This window comes from Miniopterus natalensis, chromosome 20, assembly GCF_054644295.1.
Source record: "Miniopterus natalensis isolate mMinNat1 chromosome 20, mMinNat1.hap1, whole genome shotgun sequence".
NCBI classification, from domain to species: domain Eukaryota; kingdom Metazoa; phylum Chordata; class Mammalia; order Chiroptera; family Miniopteridae; genus Miniopterus; species Miniopterus natalensis.
Genome location: NC_142100.1, coordinates 20,925,321 through 20,946,845, shown reverse-complemented (window position 1 = coordinate 20,946,845; position 21,525 = coordinate 20,925,321). Strand labels below are relative to the sequence as shown.

Genomic DNA, 21,525 nt, shown 5'->3' with positions numbered 1-21,525 from the left:
GCAACCACGCCCCCACCAGTCCCAGCCAATGAGGAAGCCCGCTTCGGCGTCCCGTTGCCAGGCAACCGCGCGGGCCCAGCCTCGCAGTTTGCCCCTGGCGGTTTCTCTCCCTGGTACCGGGGAACCTGAGTTGCAGGCTGGGGCCGCCTTAAAATGGGGATCCGGGGGCCCCTCCATGGGCCCCCCTCGGACTTTATCAGTGGAGTTTTATTTTTTTAGTTCATATTTTATTTTTGTTTATAAGAGAGAAAAATACTCCTTGTCAGGGAGAGGGAAAGCTCATAAAAGTTTGTAACTTTCTAAACAAGTGAAGAATTCCAGGCTTTCTTCACCCGCTCCGGCTGGACTTCCTCACCCTGTTGGTGGGAAACCCTCATGACTTGGTTTCCATTACACCTGGGTCAGAAACCTCTTTGGAGTCTGTAGTTGGCAGTTGGGAGTCAGGGTGAAATTGCTGGCGCGTCTCACACCCGTGGCTGCTGCGGTAGAAGATTCTGGAAAAACTCTTCCCTTGGGGACACAGGCTAAGCCTGAAGGATTTCCAAAATGACCAAGGCAGCAACCACCAAGAAGATGCAGAGTTCCCCCAACTCAAGGGCCCTCTGGCCCTTTTATGCCTCAGAACATCCAGCACAGGTAAGTCTCCCCCTCTCTGCTGAAACCAAACATGTTTTCAAGACCAAGTGAAGTAAGAATTAGCCTCCCGACCAACAAGGGGCGGGGGAAGAGTCGTGGTGTGACTGCAGTGTGGAGACACGCCCCTGTTGCTATCAACGGTTGGTTTCTCCTACAGAATGAGACGGCAGCCAGAACGGTGAGCTAGGCCATCCTATTAGCCGTTAATTCCAAAGTGATGGGATAAATCGGCAGTGACACTGTAGAACATCAGGGGAAAAATTAAGATGAATTGCAGGTTTGCCGTTGCAGAAATTATTTTCAGAGATCCACTGGGCTCGAGGTACCCACGCATCCTCTCTCTTACGGGGAGAGCGCAGAGTGCCAGACTTTGGGTTTTGAAGCCTAACTCTGTTCCTGACATTAGACGAGTTGCTTAGCATCCCGAGCCTTTATTTTCGTGTTTGAGAAGTGAGTGCAGGAACCTCAACTCAGCAGAAACAGTGTGAGGATTAAGTGAAGTAAGATATGGAAATTGTTTAGCATGATGCTAACTACTTGATAATGTATATAAGTGACATGAAATACTGTTGTTGATTTAATGACCGGAGTCAAGTGTTTCTGTTTTTAAATGATCATAACTGGGTAGGCCGGTTATGTCTTTGTAAAGTGTGTCTGTTATTGTATCCACAAACCCTGATATCACCATCGATTGGCCAAGGTAGGTGAACAGTGGGGGAGAGGGTCAAAGGCCATACTGGCCCACTGTGGTTCACCCAAAATCCTGCCCCCGGAAGGACGACAGGATTTTTTGGGGGGGGTGTCAGTGCACAAAAGGGAGCCTGAAATTCGGCCATGCTTACGTGGGAGTCCCAAGTGTTCCTGAGCTTCTCGTTTCTAAGGATTAACACACCTTTATGCACCGCTCATGGTGAGCTCACTCTGCAAGATGCGGTCTTCGTGTGTGTCCTTTCATCTCACAACGCTACACAGGAGTGGGTTTCATCCAGAGGAGCCCCCTCTGGGACTGCACTCCCCCCCTCCTACGAGAGAAAGGATGAGCCAGGTAGCCCCTGTTTCGGAAGCAAAGGTGAGTGTGAGAGCACGAGAAGTGACCCCAAAAGTAGGTTTACAGCTGTTCGTATGGAAAGTAATACAATCATTAATAAGTGACAAGACAGGAGTACTCACAACTGTAAACCTACTTTTACCCTGCCCTGTATTTACTGAGCTCAAAGAATGTGTCAAGCATGATTTCACGTGTTGGGGATACTGCAGTGGAAAAAAAATTTTAAAAGACAAGCACATGTAACCGCCTTCTGGAAACTCTGAAAAACATATACTTAAAGGAAATAACATGAAGAAGGTGCCCCACCTTTATTCTCTATCTGTTTCCATCCACTCCTTGCGGGGGCCGGGGAGGGGGGGGGCTGAGGAAAGTCGGGTTAGACGAGCTTTTGCACAACGACGGCAAGAGACCTGCTCTTGACCTGCTTTCAGCATTTCCCCAACCGCCAAAGACCCAGCCGTCAGCTGTTAAATTCAAAAGCGACAGAATCCGCGTGGGGTTCAGCAGCAAGTAGCACTTTCATAAAATCTGACAGAAGCCAATTAAACCCTTCTTGGACTGAATAAACCAACATATTTTTCTCGATCTTTCCGACAGCTAAATTCAAAACCATCATCGCCGGTAATGGGATACAGTCTATCCTGAGATGGTGGCATTTTCCCTTCTAAAATTCCCGTTTTCCGACTCTGCTGAGAAAACTTCTGGCGGGGCTCAATTTCAATCTAATGTGTTTCTGCCTAAATTGGAATTTATGCAATCGGCAGTTTTATTTAATAACTTGAAGAGTAGTCGCATGTCTAGTGATCTGCAAGCCTGGAAGCAACCTTGGGGATTCAGGATTTCACAAAGTGGGGAGATTATACAGGGTGTCCCCCAAAAATGTATACACATCTGGCTGCCATTATTAATTCCAATGGGTTAGATTTGAAAAGAAAGAAACATCAATTGAGCTATCAGCTGTTAAAGTGTGTGTATATTTTGGGGGGACACCCTATATAGCTGTGATGGTTTCTGGAATGGGTTGAGGGTTCTCAGGGGATTCAAGGGGTCCATGGTGGGCTGTAGTACACTCAGTGGCAGAAGTGACAGCAAATAATGCCCATTGTAGCCTGGTACACAGTCAGGGCCACCTTCTGAGGTCTATATTGAACAGCTACAAAGATGGATGTTGGGGGGCACTAAGATGAATAGACCTGGGGTCTTCTCCCACGGAACCCACAGTTCCTTTGGAGAGAAAATTCATAAATAACCATGAATCGAGATGGCAAATAATAAATACCCTGTCTGACAAAATGCTCCCCTACAGAGCTCCAGATCAATCTAAAACGCTTTCTCTCCACACACAAAGTTGCCCACGTTTTTCTACCCCGTGGGGTTGTCAGATTACGGAGGACTTTGCTCGATGAATTCCCACTACAGCTCTCAGTAACCAAAGGCCTTGCATTTCAGCAGAGCAGGGGTTCAACAGCCTTGGCACTGCTGACATTTGGGGCCAACAGGCTGTGCTGTGCATCGCATCCCTGTCGAGCAGCATCCCTGGCCTCTATCCACTAGATGTCAGCAGCATCTCCATCTGTGACAACTAACAATGTGTCCAGATAGTATGTCCTCTGGGGGCAAGATCATCCCCGGGAGAGAACCACAGCAGTGGAGGACTACTAAGTCCTGGACACCTTCCCCTAGTTGAATGCTGATCTGACGGTGAGACGTTCCCCATATAAATAAATAATGCAACTGTGTACCCAAATATTCAGGCAGCAACCCGAGCTTCCCCTTGACCCCGCCTTCGCCATCACCCCTTATGTCCAATCAGTGTTCTGTGGACACTGCCTCCTTCCCCAAGGTCACTGCCCGGCCTGGGGCACCATCATCTGCAGCCTGGACTATTCCACCTGCCCCCTAACTGTCCTCTTTGCCCTCACTCTGACCTTCTTCCAACCCATTGTCTTTCAATGCAAGCACGACAGTGTCATTCCCCTGCTTAAAACAATTAAGCGGCCCTCCACTGCCCTCACAATGAAGGGTAATGTCCTTAATGAGGTTTAAGAGGCTCTGCATGATCTGGTCCCTGCCAACTTTTGGATTCTCATTCCTCATTACTTGGTCTACTCGGAAGCCAAACTGGGTCTTGACTATGCCATGCCCTTCACCCGCTTTCTTCTAGAATGCTCTGTCTCTATTTCTATCAGCCCCTTTTCCACGACGAGGTGTTTCCGGAGCTCCAAACGGTGGAGGGGCCAGCCTGTCCCTCACCAGCCTAACCCCAGCTCTCTGGCTACCTAGCTGTATGACTTTGGACAAGTCACTTAACTTCTCTGGTTCACTTCGTGTTCACCTGCAGAACCAGGGAATCCAACCTGGCTCCCTCCTTGCCCTGTGACTCTAGAGACCAGATAGATAATGGCTGCTGTGCCTCATGTGATTTATAAATATTATCAAAATCAACTCCTCGGTCTTGTGGGGCGGGTGCTGTCATTGGCCCTCTTTATAGAGATGAGCAATCTGAGTCTTGGAGAGGGGTTTGTTTTGTTTTTTAACCTGCCCAGAGAAACCCAGATAAGTAGGTGATGGATATGGGATTTGAATCCAGGACCAACCAACTAGACAGAGCCTCTGTGATCTTAAGATCAGCTGGGTTGGCTGCAGTAAGAAGGGGAGATAGACAAGTCTCTCTCTAAAAGGGGCATCCATGGGTGAGATTTTAAAGAGTATATCTGAAACTCTCTAGCAGTAAAAAAAAAAGAAAGTGCCAATTTTAGCTGTAGGCAATGCAAACAAGAATGTGACTGTGCCCGTGACCACAGACAAGGACATTTGGATTTTCCTGAGCTCTTGGTAAAATATGCTAGGGAGCTTTTCTGGAAGAGAAACACAGCTAAGGATGGTGGGGGTGGGGAAAACGCTGTATGTGGTTTAAACTCATCTTTCTAAATTATGCTCATTTCAATGAAGATTGATAAGCCATTTCTAATCAAAGTCATTTCTAAGAAAGGCATATTTTGATCCTGGGTCAGTACACTGCCAAGACATGCTAGCTTAAAACGGAGAGGAAGACAGGCCCAGCTAATGAGCAATGAGTTGCTGGCTGAGATGTGGATCATCATAAACAGCTTAATTGGGTTGAGTAATTTGGGCAAAGATCTAGTTAAGTGAATTCAGTCTGAATCCAGGCTCTGACCCATTCTAAACATTTTATTTTCTACAGAAAAATATATATATATATATTACCCTGCATCATAATCACCTATTTGTCTGATTCTACCACTAAGTTTGGAGCTCCTTGAGGGAGAGGACCATCATGCCTTACTCATGATTCTATCCCCAGAGCCTACTACAGGGCCTGGCACTAGGTAGAAATTTATTCTCAGGACCAAGGACAGCTCTATGCACAGGGTGAGGCAACTATAAATTCCATTTGGACAAGAGCCACGAATGTTTTGATCACAGGTACATCCCCAGCACATGCTGGGTGCTCCATAACTACGGATACCATCCCAGTACTTGGCCTTGGGCAGGTTACTCTCTGTGCCTCGGTTTCCCTACCTCCCATACAGAAATGAGTTCCTGTTTCGAAGGGCGGCTGTTGGGAGGATCACTGAGGTAATGCCAAGCTCAGCCCCTGGCACACAGGAAGTGCTATCTCTTCACATTTCCACTTGGGGAGGGAAGCCACTGGCTCCCAAATATCAAGATGACAACATTTAAACACTGACATTTCCAGAGATGATAACTCTGATGCTGATCATTTTTTATGCATTCAGGGGAAAGGCAGCCAAAAGGGTAACAAGACTAAAATGTTGCATTGCCAAGAGCCCTTGAAGAAAATGCCCAAAAGGCAATTAGCACATGACTGTCGCCTCTGTTGCTGTTGCTTATTAGCTGATTTCATTCTCAACTAATCAAACTGCTTCTCTGGTATTTTTGACCTTTTAAAAGATGCCTTTCAAAACACAGGAAGCCATGCCTAACTGACAGGTAGCAAGGAATGTGAGAGAACTCGAACCTGGCACCCTGGGAGGGGAAGGAGGAATGATAGGCGTGGGGAGCGTGGTGCCGCCGCAAGGTTCGTAGAAACCAGGGTCCGCAGCCTGGACGATTCTGGAACCCCAAAATAGCCACGCCTTTACCCTTTCTCCCCCAAACCAATAAATATCCCTTTCCCTGCGGCTCCAGGGCATGAGATTTAAACTGTCTACACATCAGGGCTGATTGACTCAGCACCTGGGCCACGGATCGCTCCGGGGTCCTGCTGCCGCTGGCCTGCGCCTCCACTTTTCTGGGGCTGAGCTTTCTCACCTGTAACTGAATTTTGTGAAGAGTCGAGATAATATCCGGAGAGGCTGGATTCAGCGTAATAACTGAGGTTGACTTATGATTCCTGGTGTTCCACCTTTTTTAGTGTTTTATGTACATCCCGACCCCCCTTCCCCAAGCTCTGTCATGTGTAATGCCAACAGTAGGGTTCTATATATATATACACACACACACACACACACTACACACACACTACACACACACACACACACACAGGGGTTGGCAAAAGTAGGTTTACAGTTTATTCCTGCATTATTATTTATTACTTATTTATTTGTATTACTTGTCTTTTCTCCATACGAACAACTGTATATTCTATAGGTGGTAAGAATCGGGGTGGGAGGGCCCATTCTCTTAGAGCTACCTGGAGTTTGATGCCTGCGGAACCCTGGCTCCTCAGTCTATACTATCCTACCCGTTTACTGTCTTGTTTCCCTACCACTTACGGAGGGTTCAGTGCGCCAGGTGACCTACAAACATTACCTTGAGGCCTTACCCTGTAAGGGAGGTGTTATCACCTCCGCTTTACAGAGAAGAAGACCGACGCTCAGAGACCAAAAGTGATTTGTGTGATGGAGAAGCCGAGACTCAAAAACCCGGCTGGTCTGGCCCCAAAGACCCATTTCCCTCCCCTCGGCGTGATACCCCCAGAGCTGCTAATATGAGCCCCATGGAGACCTGGCTTCACTCCCAAGTGTCCAAATGCAGTTCCAGATCGCGCTCCTACGGCTGGGTCCTGCTCGCTGCCAAAGCCTTCGGAGCTCATGGGAAATTACAGGGGTGCTCTGGGGAGGATGTCACACTGTCCACAGAAGTCCCATCCAATCAGCCATCTCACGGCTACTCATGAAACAAAGTGTCCCCTTTTCTTCCTCTCTGATATAAGAACAGGGTCCTACTACAAACTGACGCGGAAGGAAGCCAAACCCCATTGTCCCTTGTCCGCCTGTGACGGAAGACAGCCACTTCTGGCCCCATAAAAGACCTGCGTTTAATCCATGGTGGGGGCCTTAATGAAGGGGTGGGGATGGTGGCCAGAGGTCAGACACCCCCCTAGGCAGCCAGCCCTGATTCATGAAAAATCAGAAGCACTTTCAACCTCCCCTCCCCTCTCTCCCCCCTCCTTTCTCTCACTCTCCCTCCTTCCTGCCCTTCTCCAGGTCTCTCTCCACCCCCTACCTCTTCCTATATTTCCTTTTAGCTTCTTTAATTATCCTAACAATTTCACCTGTTTCAAAAGAGAAAAGAAACGCCCTAGACGGCGGGGCCACCAGGACAGCCTTTCAGACCAAGTGCTCAGCCGGCCCTCCAGTCCCCAAGACCCACAGAATCATCACTGTTCTTTTGTCTGCCCCGGATTGTCAGGGAGCCCGGTCCGCAATTTCGCACTTTGGCTAAACAGATCGTTAGACAAGATTGATAACAGAGTGGCCCAGGTAATGTTTGAAACCGAAAGCAGATGAACATGAGGGTGGCTCCACTGCAAGTGGCGGGACCGACCCGCAATTCACGCGGTTTCGGTTAAGGGCATGTCAGGGTTTTGCAGCATAAATTGCCACTTTTCCGAAGCCTCGCCTTTCTGCTTTAACAAAGAAAAGGGAGGCTTTCTTTCCAGCTGGACACAGATCCCAGGGCTTCAGGCAAATGGCGGGGTTTGTTTTGATAATGAACTTGATATCGAGTTACGGTTCACTAATATAGACCAGGCAATGGTGTTGCAGCTTATGTCTTCATTTGACAAAGCCTGGTTCTCAGCAAAGCATAGTATTGGCTTCAAATGGATAAAAAATAAAAGAGTCGATGCCACAAAGGCCCAGCGGGTTCAAGGCAGAAATGGCACAGCTGCAGCGTGTGGAAAGCGTGAACTTACCAGCATGCTTTGCAGCGGATTTAACCAGCGCCACAAAGCGCCCAGACATCGTCTTTGTTTTCACGCAGAGGTGGATTTCAGGCCGATGGGGCCGACGCCAAAGAGTTCCTCTCTAGGGTTCAGGAGGCAGAGCAATGCAGGCCAGCAGATTCCCCAGTTCTGAAGAACCCTGAAGATGAAGATCTGGCGCCCAGAGTCACAGAAACCTGTACGTGGATTCGTGCAGGGCCCACTCTTCTGTCTCTGGCTTCTTCCGCTCAGCATGTTTTTGAGACTCATCCATGCTCTTGGCTATACCGACCAGTAGTCAGTCCTGTCTCGTGTCGAATTGTGTTCCATCGTATGACTATATGAACGTTTATCCATTCAGCTGTCAATGGACATTTGGGTTGGCTCCAGCTTCTCTTCCTTTTTAATACCTGAACTGCTCTGAGAAGTTTGCTGGTGCGTCTTGTGACTGACGCGCATCCTGGTGGGCAGAGCACAGTCCCCGGCACGGCCGGTCACGGGAGCAGACGGCAGGAGCATCTCGGTTAGTCCGGGGCTTCGGGAGAAGCTCCCTGGAAAAGCATTTGGGATTAGAAGCAAGGATGACCAGGTGTGAACACAGCGAAGACTGAGGCCAGCTCCGGGGGTAACGGAAAACCCAGTGGGCATGGGAGGCTGACAAAAACCAGCGCATCGTCGAACATCTACACAGCGAGAGGGATGCTGTGGTAGCTTAAAAATATATTATTTCACTTAATCCTCAGAACAACCATGAGAAGTACATTAGGCTCCATTTTACCAGCGAGGAGCCTGAGACTCAGGGGGTAGGATCACGTGTCCCAGGCGACGCCATGAGTGGCAAATCAAGATTTGAACCCAGTTCTGTCTGGATCCTAAGCTCCTGCTTCCTCCCTGACCCTAGGCCACCCCTGGTTAGACTGACTCCAGGGGAGGTGGAGAGAAAGGGACAGATGAGAGGAGGGTCAACACGTCCCTGGCATGTAATGGACATTCAAAAAAAATACACCTATTTATTGAATGAATACACGTCTGAGCAAAGGAAACACTTTAGCATATTGTTTGTATTTCCTCACTTGTACTTACTTAATTGCTTAAAAATGAAAGTAAAGAGACACCACTTCCAAACTGATCAAATCCTACCCATTCTGCCCTCACTACGCCACATTATACGAATGTACACGGTGCCTGCGTGCACGCGTGCGTGCGTGCGCGTGTGTGTGTGTGTGCGCGCGCGTGTGTGTTCTGTGGTCAGAGGCAAGAGCTGGAAGAAAGTGGGATCAGAGCAATACCGGGAGTTGTTTACAAACTAAAGGGCAGAGAGGATCTACCGGTTAACCAAAGTGAGATAAATGGCCCTGCCAATTAACTTCCTGTTCTGGGAAGCAGTGAGCAGAGAACGCCGCCTGAACAATGAAAAGCGTGGCTGGGAGCTTTCACGGCCGACGCTGTCTGCATGTAATTTGTTTCCCTTTCCACAGAAATATGTGGCATTAACTGGGGGATGTGATTGGAATGCCGGCAGAGGCTCACTTTGATGGGAGACACACAGGCAGGCGCCTAACAGCCAACGGAGATCAGAGCCGGTCTCTCTCCAGTAAACTCACAAATTGCAGGCACCCCAGTCTGCTTACTAAGGGAAGGGTACTGCGGCCGAGATCACACTGTTTAAAAGGCCCGGGCCTCCCGCCGGGGGGGGGGGGGGGGGGGGGGGGGGGTCCTGGCCTCACAGTAACAGTAGCAGCTAAGATGCACTGAGAGCTTACCTACTACAGGCCGATTGCTTTACATGAACTCACCCATTTCATCCTCAAACAAACACAGGCGGGAGATGACCTTATTATCACCATTACGGGGATCAGAAAACTGGAGATAAAGGGGTTCGGTGACTTGGTCCAGGAAGCCCTTGGTTTTAACCTTTGCTCTATCCTACACCCACACGTCGTAGGGCAGAGGGATCAGGGCAGTGACAAGGTAGGGCACAGGATGACAAACTCTCCCCGACTGGAGGTCCTGAGAAACCCCACTCCCGTGCCGACAGAGAAACTGCGCTCTGGGAACGGGTGTGTGTGTGTGTGTGTGTGTGTGTGCGCGCACACAGGGTGCAGGGGTGGGGGTGCTCCATGGGGAAATCCAAGTAGTAAGATAGAAACTTAACATCGCCATAAAAGGGAACAAGTTACATGCAGATGGCTCCAAATATGAAAGCCCCGAGATGCTTTCTCTGCTCACTGTTTCGGAGAACATGCATGCAGTTCACTGGCAGAGAATGTGCCCACTGTCCTAATGTTATATACAGGAAAACTGAGGTCTGAAGCAAGGACAGTGGGGCTGTGAGGGTCTCTTAGCCAAATATAGTCTCCAGGGACCCTCCTCTGTGTATCTGTGGGATCAAGGTGAGCCACCCCGGGAAATACTTCCTAGGTAATAAGAGAAGTAATAGCAAACACGCCCACTGTGCTCACGGTGGGCCAGGTACCAGTCCAACTACTTATACAAGAATGAGCTCATTTAGCCTCCAAACAACCCTGCAGGGAAAGTACTGTTATAATTACCCTATTACATAAGAACAAATAAGCACAGAGAGGTTAAGAAACTTGGCAGAGGCGCACAGCCCCACCCTCTGAAGTCAGTCCATCGCTCCCCTTTTGTGCAAGAGCCTCTACCTCTCCAGAAAGAGCCCTCAAGTCTCTCTTTTCCCTGGTTCCTCCATGGTCACTCATAGCTTTCATTTCCTACATGCCAATCCCACACCCTACATCCCCAGAGTCCCCTAAACTGTGTTTGCCCTACAGGAGCTTCACATCTTCCCCAAACAATATGGAGCGAGAGATCCATAGCAGTGTCTGGGTGCATGAACCAAGGAAGCCGACCTGGGTCTGCGTCCCAAGTTTGCCCTTGACTGTGACCTTCAGTGAGCTTCTCTGATGTAGAGGTCAACATGTGGGCTCTGCCCCAATGTCCATCTGCAGAGACATGGGTAAAAAAGACGTGGCACATCCATGCCGTGGAATATTACTCGACCATGAAAAGGAGTGAAGTCCTGACGCATGCTACACCACAGATGAGCCTTGGAACCAGTCTGCTCAGGGAAAGAAGCCAGACCCCAAAGGACACATGCCACATCATTCTATTTACATGAAATGTCCAGGCGGGCAAATCGATAGAGGCAGGAAGAAGACTAGACTCCAGGGGCTGGGGGAGACTGTGGGATAATGGGTTGATAGTTAAAGAGTTTCTTTTTGAGCTACTGAAAATGTTTTAAAATTGACTGCGGTGATGGCTGCACACATCTGTGAATATACTAAAAACCACTGAATTGTACACTTTAAATGGGTGAATTACATGGCATGCGAATCGCAAGGTATATCACGGCGAAGATGCTAAAGAAAAGGGAGAGAGGGGAGGAGAGGGGGGAGGGGAGAGAGCTCTAGAGCAAGACTGCCCGGGTTCGAACCCCAAACCTGCCACTTTCTAGCTGTGCAGCCCAGCGTTAACTGCCCGAGCCTCCCTTTTCCCATCTCGTAGTAATAGCTGAGGATGCGTAAAGGGTATTAAAATGTTTAGCAATCACTGGGGCAGGGACTCTGGCCATCTGTTAACCCTTTTGCTGCTGGGTCGTGTGGAGATCCAGGGGGACTGAGGGGACAGACTGGGGCGGCCAGGGCTGGGGGCACAGGACATAACTCAATGCCAACCAGTAAAGAATTACGCCTTCGGATTTCTGAGCTCGAGAGTTTGCGATCATGAGAGAATCTGCTGCCTGAAATCCAGTGTGTGGTCAGCGGCGGCCAGGGCACCCGGGGTTCCCGTGTAATTAACAAGAGGTCCTACCTGCGCCCAACTTGGGTTTCCATGGAGACGCCCTGCGCTCCATCAGCGTGGCCGGGCGGCACCTGTTCCTCCTCTGAGCCGACCTCGCTTACTTGCCATTTTATTGTCATACCCGGTCACTCCGCTGTTCTCTCCTCTCCCTCTGTGTTGCTTTTCCTAATTTACATCCCGAGAGGAGAAAGGAAAGAGGGAGGGAGGAGAAGACAAAGCCTGTTCTCTCTGGGGACAGGGGAAGAACCGGGGAGGGCGAAGAGTCGGCCCCTCGGGGCACACACTGACTTCCCAGCCCATGGGGCTCGCCACGGCTGCACCATGAGGGCCCCCAGAGACGCAACCAGGCAGGCAGATCTGTGCAAGGAGATGGAAACTACACGAGCATGGCCTTATATGGGGCCTTTCTCGCCTCCACGGGGGGGAACAGACGCTAAATCCAGGCCTGAGAAGTTGCCATATTTGGAAAGACAGCAGGGAAGGTGCTAAAAAGATTTATGATGCACAGCCCAGCAGTCTCCCTGTAAATAGTCCAGAAAGGGGTGAAAATGACAAACAGGGGGTTGACCAATGGCATTCCTTAGCAGGCGGGAGGAGCTGTCCAGTTTTACTGGCATCCGTCACACTGTATTTCTCAAACCTGCAGAGCAGGGGAGATCCAGAGGGCGGCAGAGGAGTCCTCGAAAGCTAATGTAAGCTCCCCCGGAATCAGTCTTGCCAGAGGAAGTGATGTGTGGTGGTTAAGAACCTGGGCTCAACAGCTGTGCAACCACAGGCAAGTTACTTTGCCTCTCTGAGCCTCAGTACCCCATCCATTAAAGGGGACAATACTAGTGTTTACTTGAGGGAGTCTTAGTGAGGATAAGTGGGTCAGTGCCTGAAGCAAGTAGTGATATCACCCAGTGTTAATTACTATTGTCCTCTCCCTCCCTGGTGCATAGAGTAGGTGCCAGTAAATGGTTGTCGAATGAATGAATGAATGAATGAATGAATGAATGAATGAACCGGCATCCAGAGGTCTGCCTAGGGCATGAATAAGCGCTGCTGTTGTGCAGACTTCTGCCTCCTGACCCACTTCCTGAAAGCAGGGATGTCAAATTTAAACGCCTTCCAGGTCTAGGCAGGAGGTACAAATGAGTCAAGTCAGCTAAGGGCTTCTACACTTTTTTACACACCTTTCTCTCTCAAACACCAGGCAAGTCCAGCCGAGACCCAGCCTCGAGACCCCATCAGAAACCGTGACCACTCAACCTGTCCGAACCTGCCTGAACCTGCGGAAACCTGCCCCACCCCTACCCTTAGATAGGTGCCAAACAACACAATCCATGTTTGAAGTTCAATTTCTCTCCAACCCACAGTATCCATAATGTATTAAGAAAAGCGTATTAAATGCAATCACGCATTGTTGTGAAGCTCTTGGCCAAGTTGCCAAACATCAGGCAGTTGGTGCGCGCTCTGTGTCCGCGACCACGGTTTAAGTTGTCATAGTAATGAATTGCCATGGTCACTGAGGCTTGGGAATGGATCCAAGATATCGCATTGGGTTGAGATAAGTAGTCTGTTGCAAATGTGACACCTTGTACCTCATTTACAAGACAACAATCCCAAACACACGTCACAGTTGGATGAGTGACAGAAGGTTCTTTTCAACACGGCTCCTTAAAACTGCACTTGAGGTTCCGAAGTCTATTTGAAGGGGCCACATGGGTGGAGCATTCTGCTCCTCCCTGCCCATCTCAGCAATGTCTTTGACATCCCACCATCAGCCTGGGACATGGGTAATACTAATAACATGAGGCTGGGTGGTTGGGGCATCCGCCAAAACACTCGCATCCCAACTGTTTGGTTGAAAGTACGTGGGCAGCTCTCTGACCAGCGAGAGCCCTAGCACCTAGAGGTTGGGCGCTTTGACTCTCCCTACCCGATTCCATTTCTTGAAACATGCTCATGTTTCTTCATTAAGCAGCTGTCACTGGAGAATTGATTCCTTCTCTAGGAGAGGAAGATCACTAGGTTGTGTCTATATATCAGCAAAATAGATACTTGAGATAATTAACAAAAAATGCAAGACACCCCCCTCCCAGGGATACCTGTGTTCAGTGGGAGCAGAGGGTGGAGGGACTTAAATCAAGAAAATTCCAGGGATTTCTCTCCAGAGCCCAAAACTCGAATATAGTTCCCAACCTATTCCGAAGGTCTGAACAGAGCAGTGACTCAATAAACAGTTGTGAAATGAATGAATGAATGAATGAATGAATGAATGAATGAATGAATGAATGAATGAATGACTAAGTGACCTATATGTCAGGAAAACATCTGCCTGGTCAGACCTGGGTTCAAGCTATAAAATCTTGGTCAAGACACTTGACTTTTCTCAGCCTTGGTTTTTCCCACTGTCAGAATCTCAGCAGCTCTCCTAAGCTGCCACTTAAATTTTCTAAAGCAAACCCCAGCATCCCCAAGGTCATTCATCTCTTCAAAAGTAGATTTGTCTCCAGACCTCAAGAAAAAGGCTGCCTTGGAATTCTCCTCTCCCTCCTGCAGAACCTGGCCAGATCCCCACCTCCCTGTCTCTGGGAGGGTCCCAACAGCCACAGCACTGCACCCACTTCTGAAATGTGCCTGTGATGACCCCACCCAGGGACCTTCCCAGGTCTGATGATCCAAGGCGGGAAATGACATCAGGCCAGGGGCCAGGATGGCAGCTAAGCATCCCATTTAAGAGTCTGGGTTTTGATGCTGGGCCAGCCTGGCTGGAAGCTGGGCTCCTCGCCTTGCTAGCTGTGCCACTGTGCCTCTCTGAGTTCTCCTCTGTGAGGTTGGGGTATAATGTCAATCTTGCAAGAGGTTGGGAGGTTTAGAGCTCACGCATAATGAATATGGTCACTAGGAGACATCCTCCCATTGCCATAACCTCCAGGGTTCTAGAAGAGCATACATCAAGGGACCATTTTCTGGCAAAACCTTAGAGATCTAATGGAGAACCCTCCACACCATGGAAGTGAGGCAGTGCCTTGGTCCTAACCTTCTTCCTGAAAGTCTTGAGCATCCGTCAAAGAATCTCCACTCGGAGAGACACCTTGGCGCTCGGACCCTGCCGCCTTGTCAGCAGGCATGATACAGATTTCGCACGACACCCAGGCCACATTGCCTAGAGTCTGCTGTACAAGCCACCAGTGGTAAACAGGATGATTTTATATGTTCATAATTATACGACAATTTTGACAGTGCATTAGGAAAACTAATGAGCACCTCAAAGGCATAGTGTCATGGGTAGGAAGAAACTAAAGTAGGTATGGTTTTGGGTTTAGCGTCACTGTAAAGAAAAACATTCATAGTAAAAGAGTGGTGCGTGGATTCCACAATAGATGATGATGACTGTATGTGAACTTTGGAAAACTTGGAAGTGGGCAGACAGGAAGATGTCAGGTTTAAGTTGTAGAGTGGCGGGGGGAGGGTGACTGACCTTGACCCAACCCCAGAGCAACTTTAACTCCCCAACGCTAAATGGGGAGCTCAGACTACACCTCCAATTCCTTTCCAGTCATGAAATGCCTGGCACAGCCCTGGATGGGCGGCTCAGTGGTTGGAGCATCATTCCATGCACCAAAAGGTCCTGTATCAATTCCCCATCAAGGCACATACCTAGGTTGTGGGTTTGATCCCTGGTTAGGGCATGTATGGGAGGCAACTGACCAATGTTTTTTTCTCACATCGATGTTTCTCTCTCCCCCCACACCTCTCTCTCTCTCTCTCTCTCTCTCTCTCTCTCTCTCTCTAAAAAACATATCCTCAGATGAGGATTTTAAAAATGCCTAGCACGTAATCTCCACTCAATAAGCAACTGTGGTTCTTGCCCACAATGCAAAGCTGGGTTCCAATCCCCTTCAACCCCACCAGCAGTTCTGTGACCCTGAGCAAGTTACTTAACCTCTCTGAGCCTCGGTTCCCTCGTCAGCAGATGGGGGTTTTCATCAGACCAGCCCTGCTTATGAGAGCTAAGGCACTTCCATGGGAAGCGTGCTCCCAAACCACTCACGACATGCTTATTCACGTGGGACCTCGAGCTCTCCGTGGGCAGCTCACCGCAGGCTGTTTTTGATTTTCTCAGAGTCACGGGGTGTGGGCCCAGGGATGGGGGAACCTGTGTCCTTCCTTGACCTGACCCGCTCCCTGCACACGACAAAGACATTTTTCAGCAGAGTGGGCAGCAGTGGAGCTGTGCAGGGGAGCGGCTCTGATGTCATTAGAATTTCATGTATACTCCTGGTGCCCACAGAATGCAGCGCAGGGGCGGGGGGTGGAGGGGAGGCGGCTGCCCAGAAGGCCCAGGGACCGCTGTTTTGAAATGAATCAAGCCCCCAGCTCCTTCCTGCACTGGCCACCCCCTCCCTCAGAGCTCTTCAAGTAAAGTCTGAGGGATGGAGAGATGCCTAATTAACTAGCCTATTGTCTCCTAAAAATACCTCTTCTCCTGGCTTTCCTTTGGTGAAAAGAGCACAGTGGTAATCAGATGGAAAGGTCACACTATGCCAAGAAGTGTGACTGTGTCGTAAGCCGGCCCCGAACCCCCCCCCCCCAGCCCAGATCCCTGTGCCGGACACATATCCTCCGGGTATGTCGTGAATAATTAAGGAAGCACGGCCCCCTTCATGGAATCCCACGGGCTGCCACCCCAGTGGAGCTGAGCGGAGGGTCCCCTCTCCAAGCTGAAGACGGGGGCCTCCCAAGCTGCCTTACACCACGGGGGCTCTTCCCCAACCACCTTGCTTCCCCGTGTCCTGCCTCTCCCGGGGTACCTGCAGGTATCCAATAAAGCAGCATAAAGAAACCGGCTCCCTGTGGCCAGAGGAACCTGGGGAGCCATGTCCATGTGGGTCCACTGGGAAGCAGCAACGATCCCCATTGTCGAGACAGTTATAAGGGCAAGAGGTCTGCTGGTTAATGAGCTTGAGAGTTTAAAAGCTGGGGGCGGGGGGGGGGTGAGCAGGGACAGCCTTCACAGCATGCGCGGTGAGGTCCGACACCTGGGAGAGAAGGGAGGAAGGGGGTTGAGCACAAAGAGCCTCAGACCGCAGCGCAGCTCTGAGAGGGTCTCGGCCAGCCAGGCCCTGCCGCAGCTCCAGAGCACAGGCCACCCACTGCCGGAGTCCCACGTTGGGCAGAAACGGCCAGGCCCCAGGGCCCTCACAGTGCTCTGTCACTGGCTGGGGCTGTCCAGGCAGCGAGTGTCCTCAGCTCCGATGCTTTGTTCTTAACTCAGGGGACTGACCGAAGTATGAGGCAGAAGCCACGTCAGGATGCTGGCTTTGTTGGGCCCATTATCAATCCTCCTGCGGCTCCTCTCCTTCAAGCAATTTCCCCCGTGTATCCCCAATAGCAGGGCCACTCTGCAGGCAACGGGGTTCCAGTGGCTGGGGGTGACTTCCCCATTTCAGAATATGGGGGGGGGGTGTTCTGTAGCTGCAAGGACTTGAGGCTAGAGAAAGATGTTCCCGTGCTCTGGGCCCGAGAGTATCTGCAGGCTGCCGCCAGACTACAGGGTGGAAGCTGTCCCCTCAATATTCAACCCAAGTCACAGGAGACAGAGAAGTAGAAGCAGAATGATTTCCCAAATATCATAAAGCCTCGTCTATGTGGCCCAGGAAAATCCTGGAAACTCAAACAACCGGTTCTGTTTCCTTTTCATTCTCAGTGTCTTACATGCACAAATAATAGCATAAACGTAAGAACCTTGTAAACAGTCACGATATTACCAATAAGGTTGAAATACCTTCGACCATCATCCCAAACCAGTTCTTACCCCAGAAGTAGGAGTCACTAGCTCATTAGTGTGACTCCTTCCAAAGCGCCCCCTCCCCCTTTTTGTGCACAACTAGTAAATGGGAAAACTTGGAATCCAACCCAGGCAATTTGGTTCCAAGTCTTTCCATTTTACCTCTACACATGTTCTCCAGCAGCTGTAACTAACTGTGAACACGGGCTCTTAAACGCTTTGCCAAAGAGTATAAAGAAGTCCCTACTGCCTGCCAGGCACTGTGCTAAGTACCTCAATGAATCTTTAAAACAACCCTGTAAGAGGTGGTGGTATTGGTCCCACTTTATAGACACAAAAACTGAGGCTCAGAAAGGTTCAGTAACTGGTCATAGAGCTAGTAAGTGTCAGAGATGGGATTTGAACCCAGGTCTGTCCGTGCTCATAGCAAATACTGCACCTGCTTCCCAGGATATGGCTGAAATTTTATCTCCCTCCAACAAGTGGCAATGCATTGCTGAAATTAATATCATTTGCCAAATCCCCAAGGCGCAGGCCTAGACAACATCACAGGCAAAGCCCTATGCACGGGCCCAGCTTGACACAGGCTTGTCAGTGGGCTTGCTGGACATGCGCAGAGAGCAGGGCCCAAGGATGAAATCCTCCCTCTGTCCTTGATGACAAGCCACTAATCTAAGATGTCGGTATCAATTAATGCTCAGCCCAGAGCCAACACATCCTGGTGGGTCTGGGACCAGGAGGCACAGCCATCAGGCGACCTACTTTATCCAGCAGTTCTCTGTTCATTCTGGAAACCCCCAGCTTGGCCTGGCAAGGTCATACCATATAGTGGCCAATTCCGGCACTGAAGAGGAGAAAACAAAACAAAACAAAACCATAACAAGAGCTGGCCCAAACCTTTGCTAGGGAGCTAAAAATAGCTGTGCCTGCGGATGGCCACAGATCATGAAACGCATATGCCAACATAATAGGCCTGTGTAAAATCGCCCCATGCGGGGTGTCCTCCAAGCCACTTGCAATTAAGCTTAAGTGATGATATATAGAACAGCATTTTCCAGGTGGAGGTCGCCCAGATGCTTCGTGGCCTGGGTACCCGGGGAGGTGGAGGGAGGACCGGGCTGGGCTGAAGAATGGCCAGGGCTTACACCTGGACCCACTGGCAGCCCTACTATCATCAGTGAGGATTGACTGGGGGCCCACGGGGCCCACAGCACTGCTCTGGGCTTTGTTGATTACAGGACTAAAGAGAAAGCACAGGACAGCGTGGCAGAGGTGGGTCAGCATCTCACTTCCTCCCCACCGCAAATCTGTGAAACCGACACTCTAACAATCATACGATGCCTGGCACATAGTGGGCCCTCAGTGACACTCGGACGTACAGTGAGACATGCAAACAGGTCGGGTGAAGGTTCAATGGCCATGGTAATGCACAGTAATTCAGCTGTATCCAGATGCAGATGCTGACTGACATGTGGGAGATGCTAGACCTTGAAAGGTGACGACTGGTGTGAACTGACCCAGGGAAGCTACTAGAGGGGGGGTCATAACTTAAAAGTTAAGCAGGAAGGAGTCTGAACATCTTGCATCGATACAAAGCACAGCTGCAGGTGGGGTTAAATACAGATGTGCACAAAGTGGACAAGTGGACAGTCACACCCTACCCTGGCGGTCACTCGAATGCTCTTGAAGTTCTGCTTCCAGGTGCGGCTCGGAATTGGGACTGCACCAGACCCTTCTCGTAGGTCAATGAGCCAACTTACCATTTGCTTTAATTCCTGTCTCTGCAAAAGCAAAGCCTACAACCAGGATTTGAGTGCTGGGAGTTTATGTGGGAGGTGATCCAGGAAACAGGAATGAAGGAGTGGGAAGAGAGAGAGAGAGGAGGTGCATCATGGCCCCCATTACTGTTGTGGGCCAACGAGGGTGCAAGCCTGCTGGGAAACTACCACAGAGTGAGAAGGTAGAGTGTTTACCCCCATCGGCTGGGGGCTGCCCCAGAGGTGTTAACTCCTGCAGACTTGTGCGCTGTGCCTGCCTGGAGAAAGATATAAGAAGGAGACGCGGGTGCTGGAGGTGGGGTAGTGCCATAGTACACAGGAACTGTTCCCAGCACAGCGGCTGAAGTTGGAGGTAGGCCACAGGACATAGTGTGTGCCATTTCTGGGCATTTACCATATGCCAGACACATTCACCTGCATTTAGAAATGGGTCGACCCATTCAAACCACCCCAGAACACTGTAGGGTCAACCTTACCACCTCCATGTGCCCGATGAAGACATGAAGGCTTAAGAGAAATTAATCTATCAAAGGGTACAGGTCTAAAAGTGGTTGGGTGGAGAGGAATTGAAATCCAGATCTGCTTTTGCCACCAGAGCATCCCTTTCTGGAAGTTCTAGAGAAGTCTTCCTGGCTCCGGCCACACGTTCCCTGTGTCTGAGTTATAGAGACAACCAGAGTCCCACCCTCCAAGCCACACATGATTGGGCCAGAAAAAAGCACCTGATCCAGGCTACGCCCATCAGTCTCTCTTATCTGGGAATTTGGACTCTGGACACTGATCCAGATAGCCACTGAGTATCCACTAATCTCCACGGTCGGGAGCACCAAGTTGGCACAGCTGTTATGGGCTCTGTAAGGGAACAGAAGGAGCCAGGATGCAGAGAGAAGGAACTAGACATGCAGAAACAGCAGGCCTGAGCCTATGCCTTTCTGAAGAGCCCAAGAGACAGAGCAGGTAGCTGAGCTTTCCGGCCATTAGATTGCTTTTTTTATTTTTCGCTTGAGTTGGATGACTGCATTTCCATTTCTGCTAACCTCAGATCCCCAAATAAAACACAACCTAAAAACGACAAGAGCCGTACAAGGGAGCACATGCATGAGATGGGCGACTGTTTTATAGGCAGGTGAGAAGACCTGGGGTGCCTGTGGGTTTCTCTGTAATCTCTCTGCCTGGCCTCTTTAAAGAGACAAAGATCGCTTGCAAATGAGGGAGAGTTATGAGAGAAAGGTGTCAAACGCCTGGCCGCAGAATGAAAATGAAAGATGCTTCGTTAGGGGTTCGGCATCTGCTTTGAGAAAAAAAGAACAGGGGCGCAGCCCGGGCCTCATCTCTCACCACTGCTTCACCGCTAATAAAAGCGGCCGGGTGATGGGTTTCTGCGTCCGGCGATTTCCACCCCATTTTTCGCCCTTCTGCTGGCTGCAACATAAGACAGCTCGAGAAGAAATTAATACTCAGAGTGGCTGACAGCCCATCAAGGCTGAAAGACAAATTGCTCATTACAGTTCAGGGAGCCGGAGCCGGGAGAAGACAGCCACGCCATCCCCGGCCAGCGCCAGGCGGCTCCCACCAGTGACTTAACTTCGGCCGAGGGCCCATCCTGCCTGTGAGGTTTGGGGGGGCTCCAGAGGGGCTGGTTCTGGGCTATCACCCCATCTGGACCTCCTCAGAGCCCCTTATCAGTCCTGTTTGTATCATGTCATCGTCATGGCCAAGCCTAAAGGTTTGGGAAAGCTGCGCATGTGGGTCAACCGTCACCTGCTCATCCTGTGGCCCTCGGTGGCAGCAGAGCTAATAGGAAGGCAGAGGACCCCAGAGGTACCCTGGATCAATGAGAAATCAAACGTGGACAGGATCCCCATGGTCTCTCCTTGCCTTGCATTCTCTATCACCCCACTCTGATGTTTTTATTTATGGCACCACCCCGACTCCTTGGCAGGGGTATGGTATTGGAAACTGGTCTCTGGGACCATCCTTCCCACCCCATCTTTCCGTGGTCAGCAGCCCCTGAATCATGCTGTTCTCAACCATTTGTTCCAGGTGACAATTAGACCCTGTCTGGAAAAGTTCTGCTTTTCTCTCCTGCTGGAGAGAAAAAGAGTAGGTGATGCTCTTAGAGAAGCATCCTTCCTGATCGTCAGAAACCCATTTCTTCTACCTGTCACCTTTTCTTTGCACCTGTTCTCCAGGCCTCTTTCCCTAAATGAGAGCTGGCAGGGGCTCCCTCGGGAAGATGAGCTTGCTCTGAAGAGGGGGGGCACCCAGCGCA

At 50.2% G+C, this 21,525-nt stretch overlaps 1 protein-coding gene across 1 annotated transcript in view; it reads left to right on the top strand.

Annotated features, from left to right (window-relative positions):
- Nucleotides 1-546: 546 nt before the first annotated feature.
- Nucleotides 547-21,525, top strand: part of CCDC60 (coiled-coil domain containing 60) — an 82,736-nt gene continuing 61,757 nt past the window's right edge. Inside the window, exon 1 of the mRNA XM_016201551.2 lies at nt 547-636. Coding sequence (XP_016057037.1) covers nt 547-636 — 90 coding nt within the window. The remainder of the gene's footprint in view (nt 637-21,525) is intronic.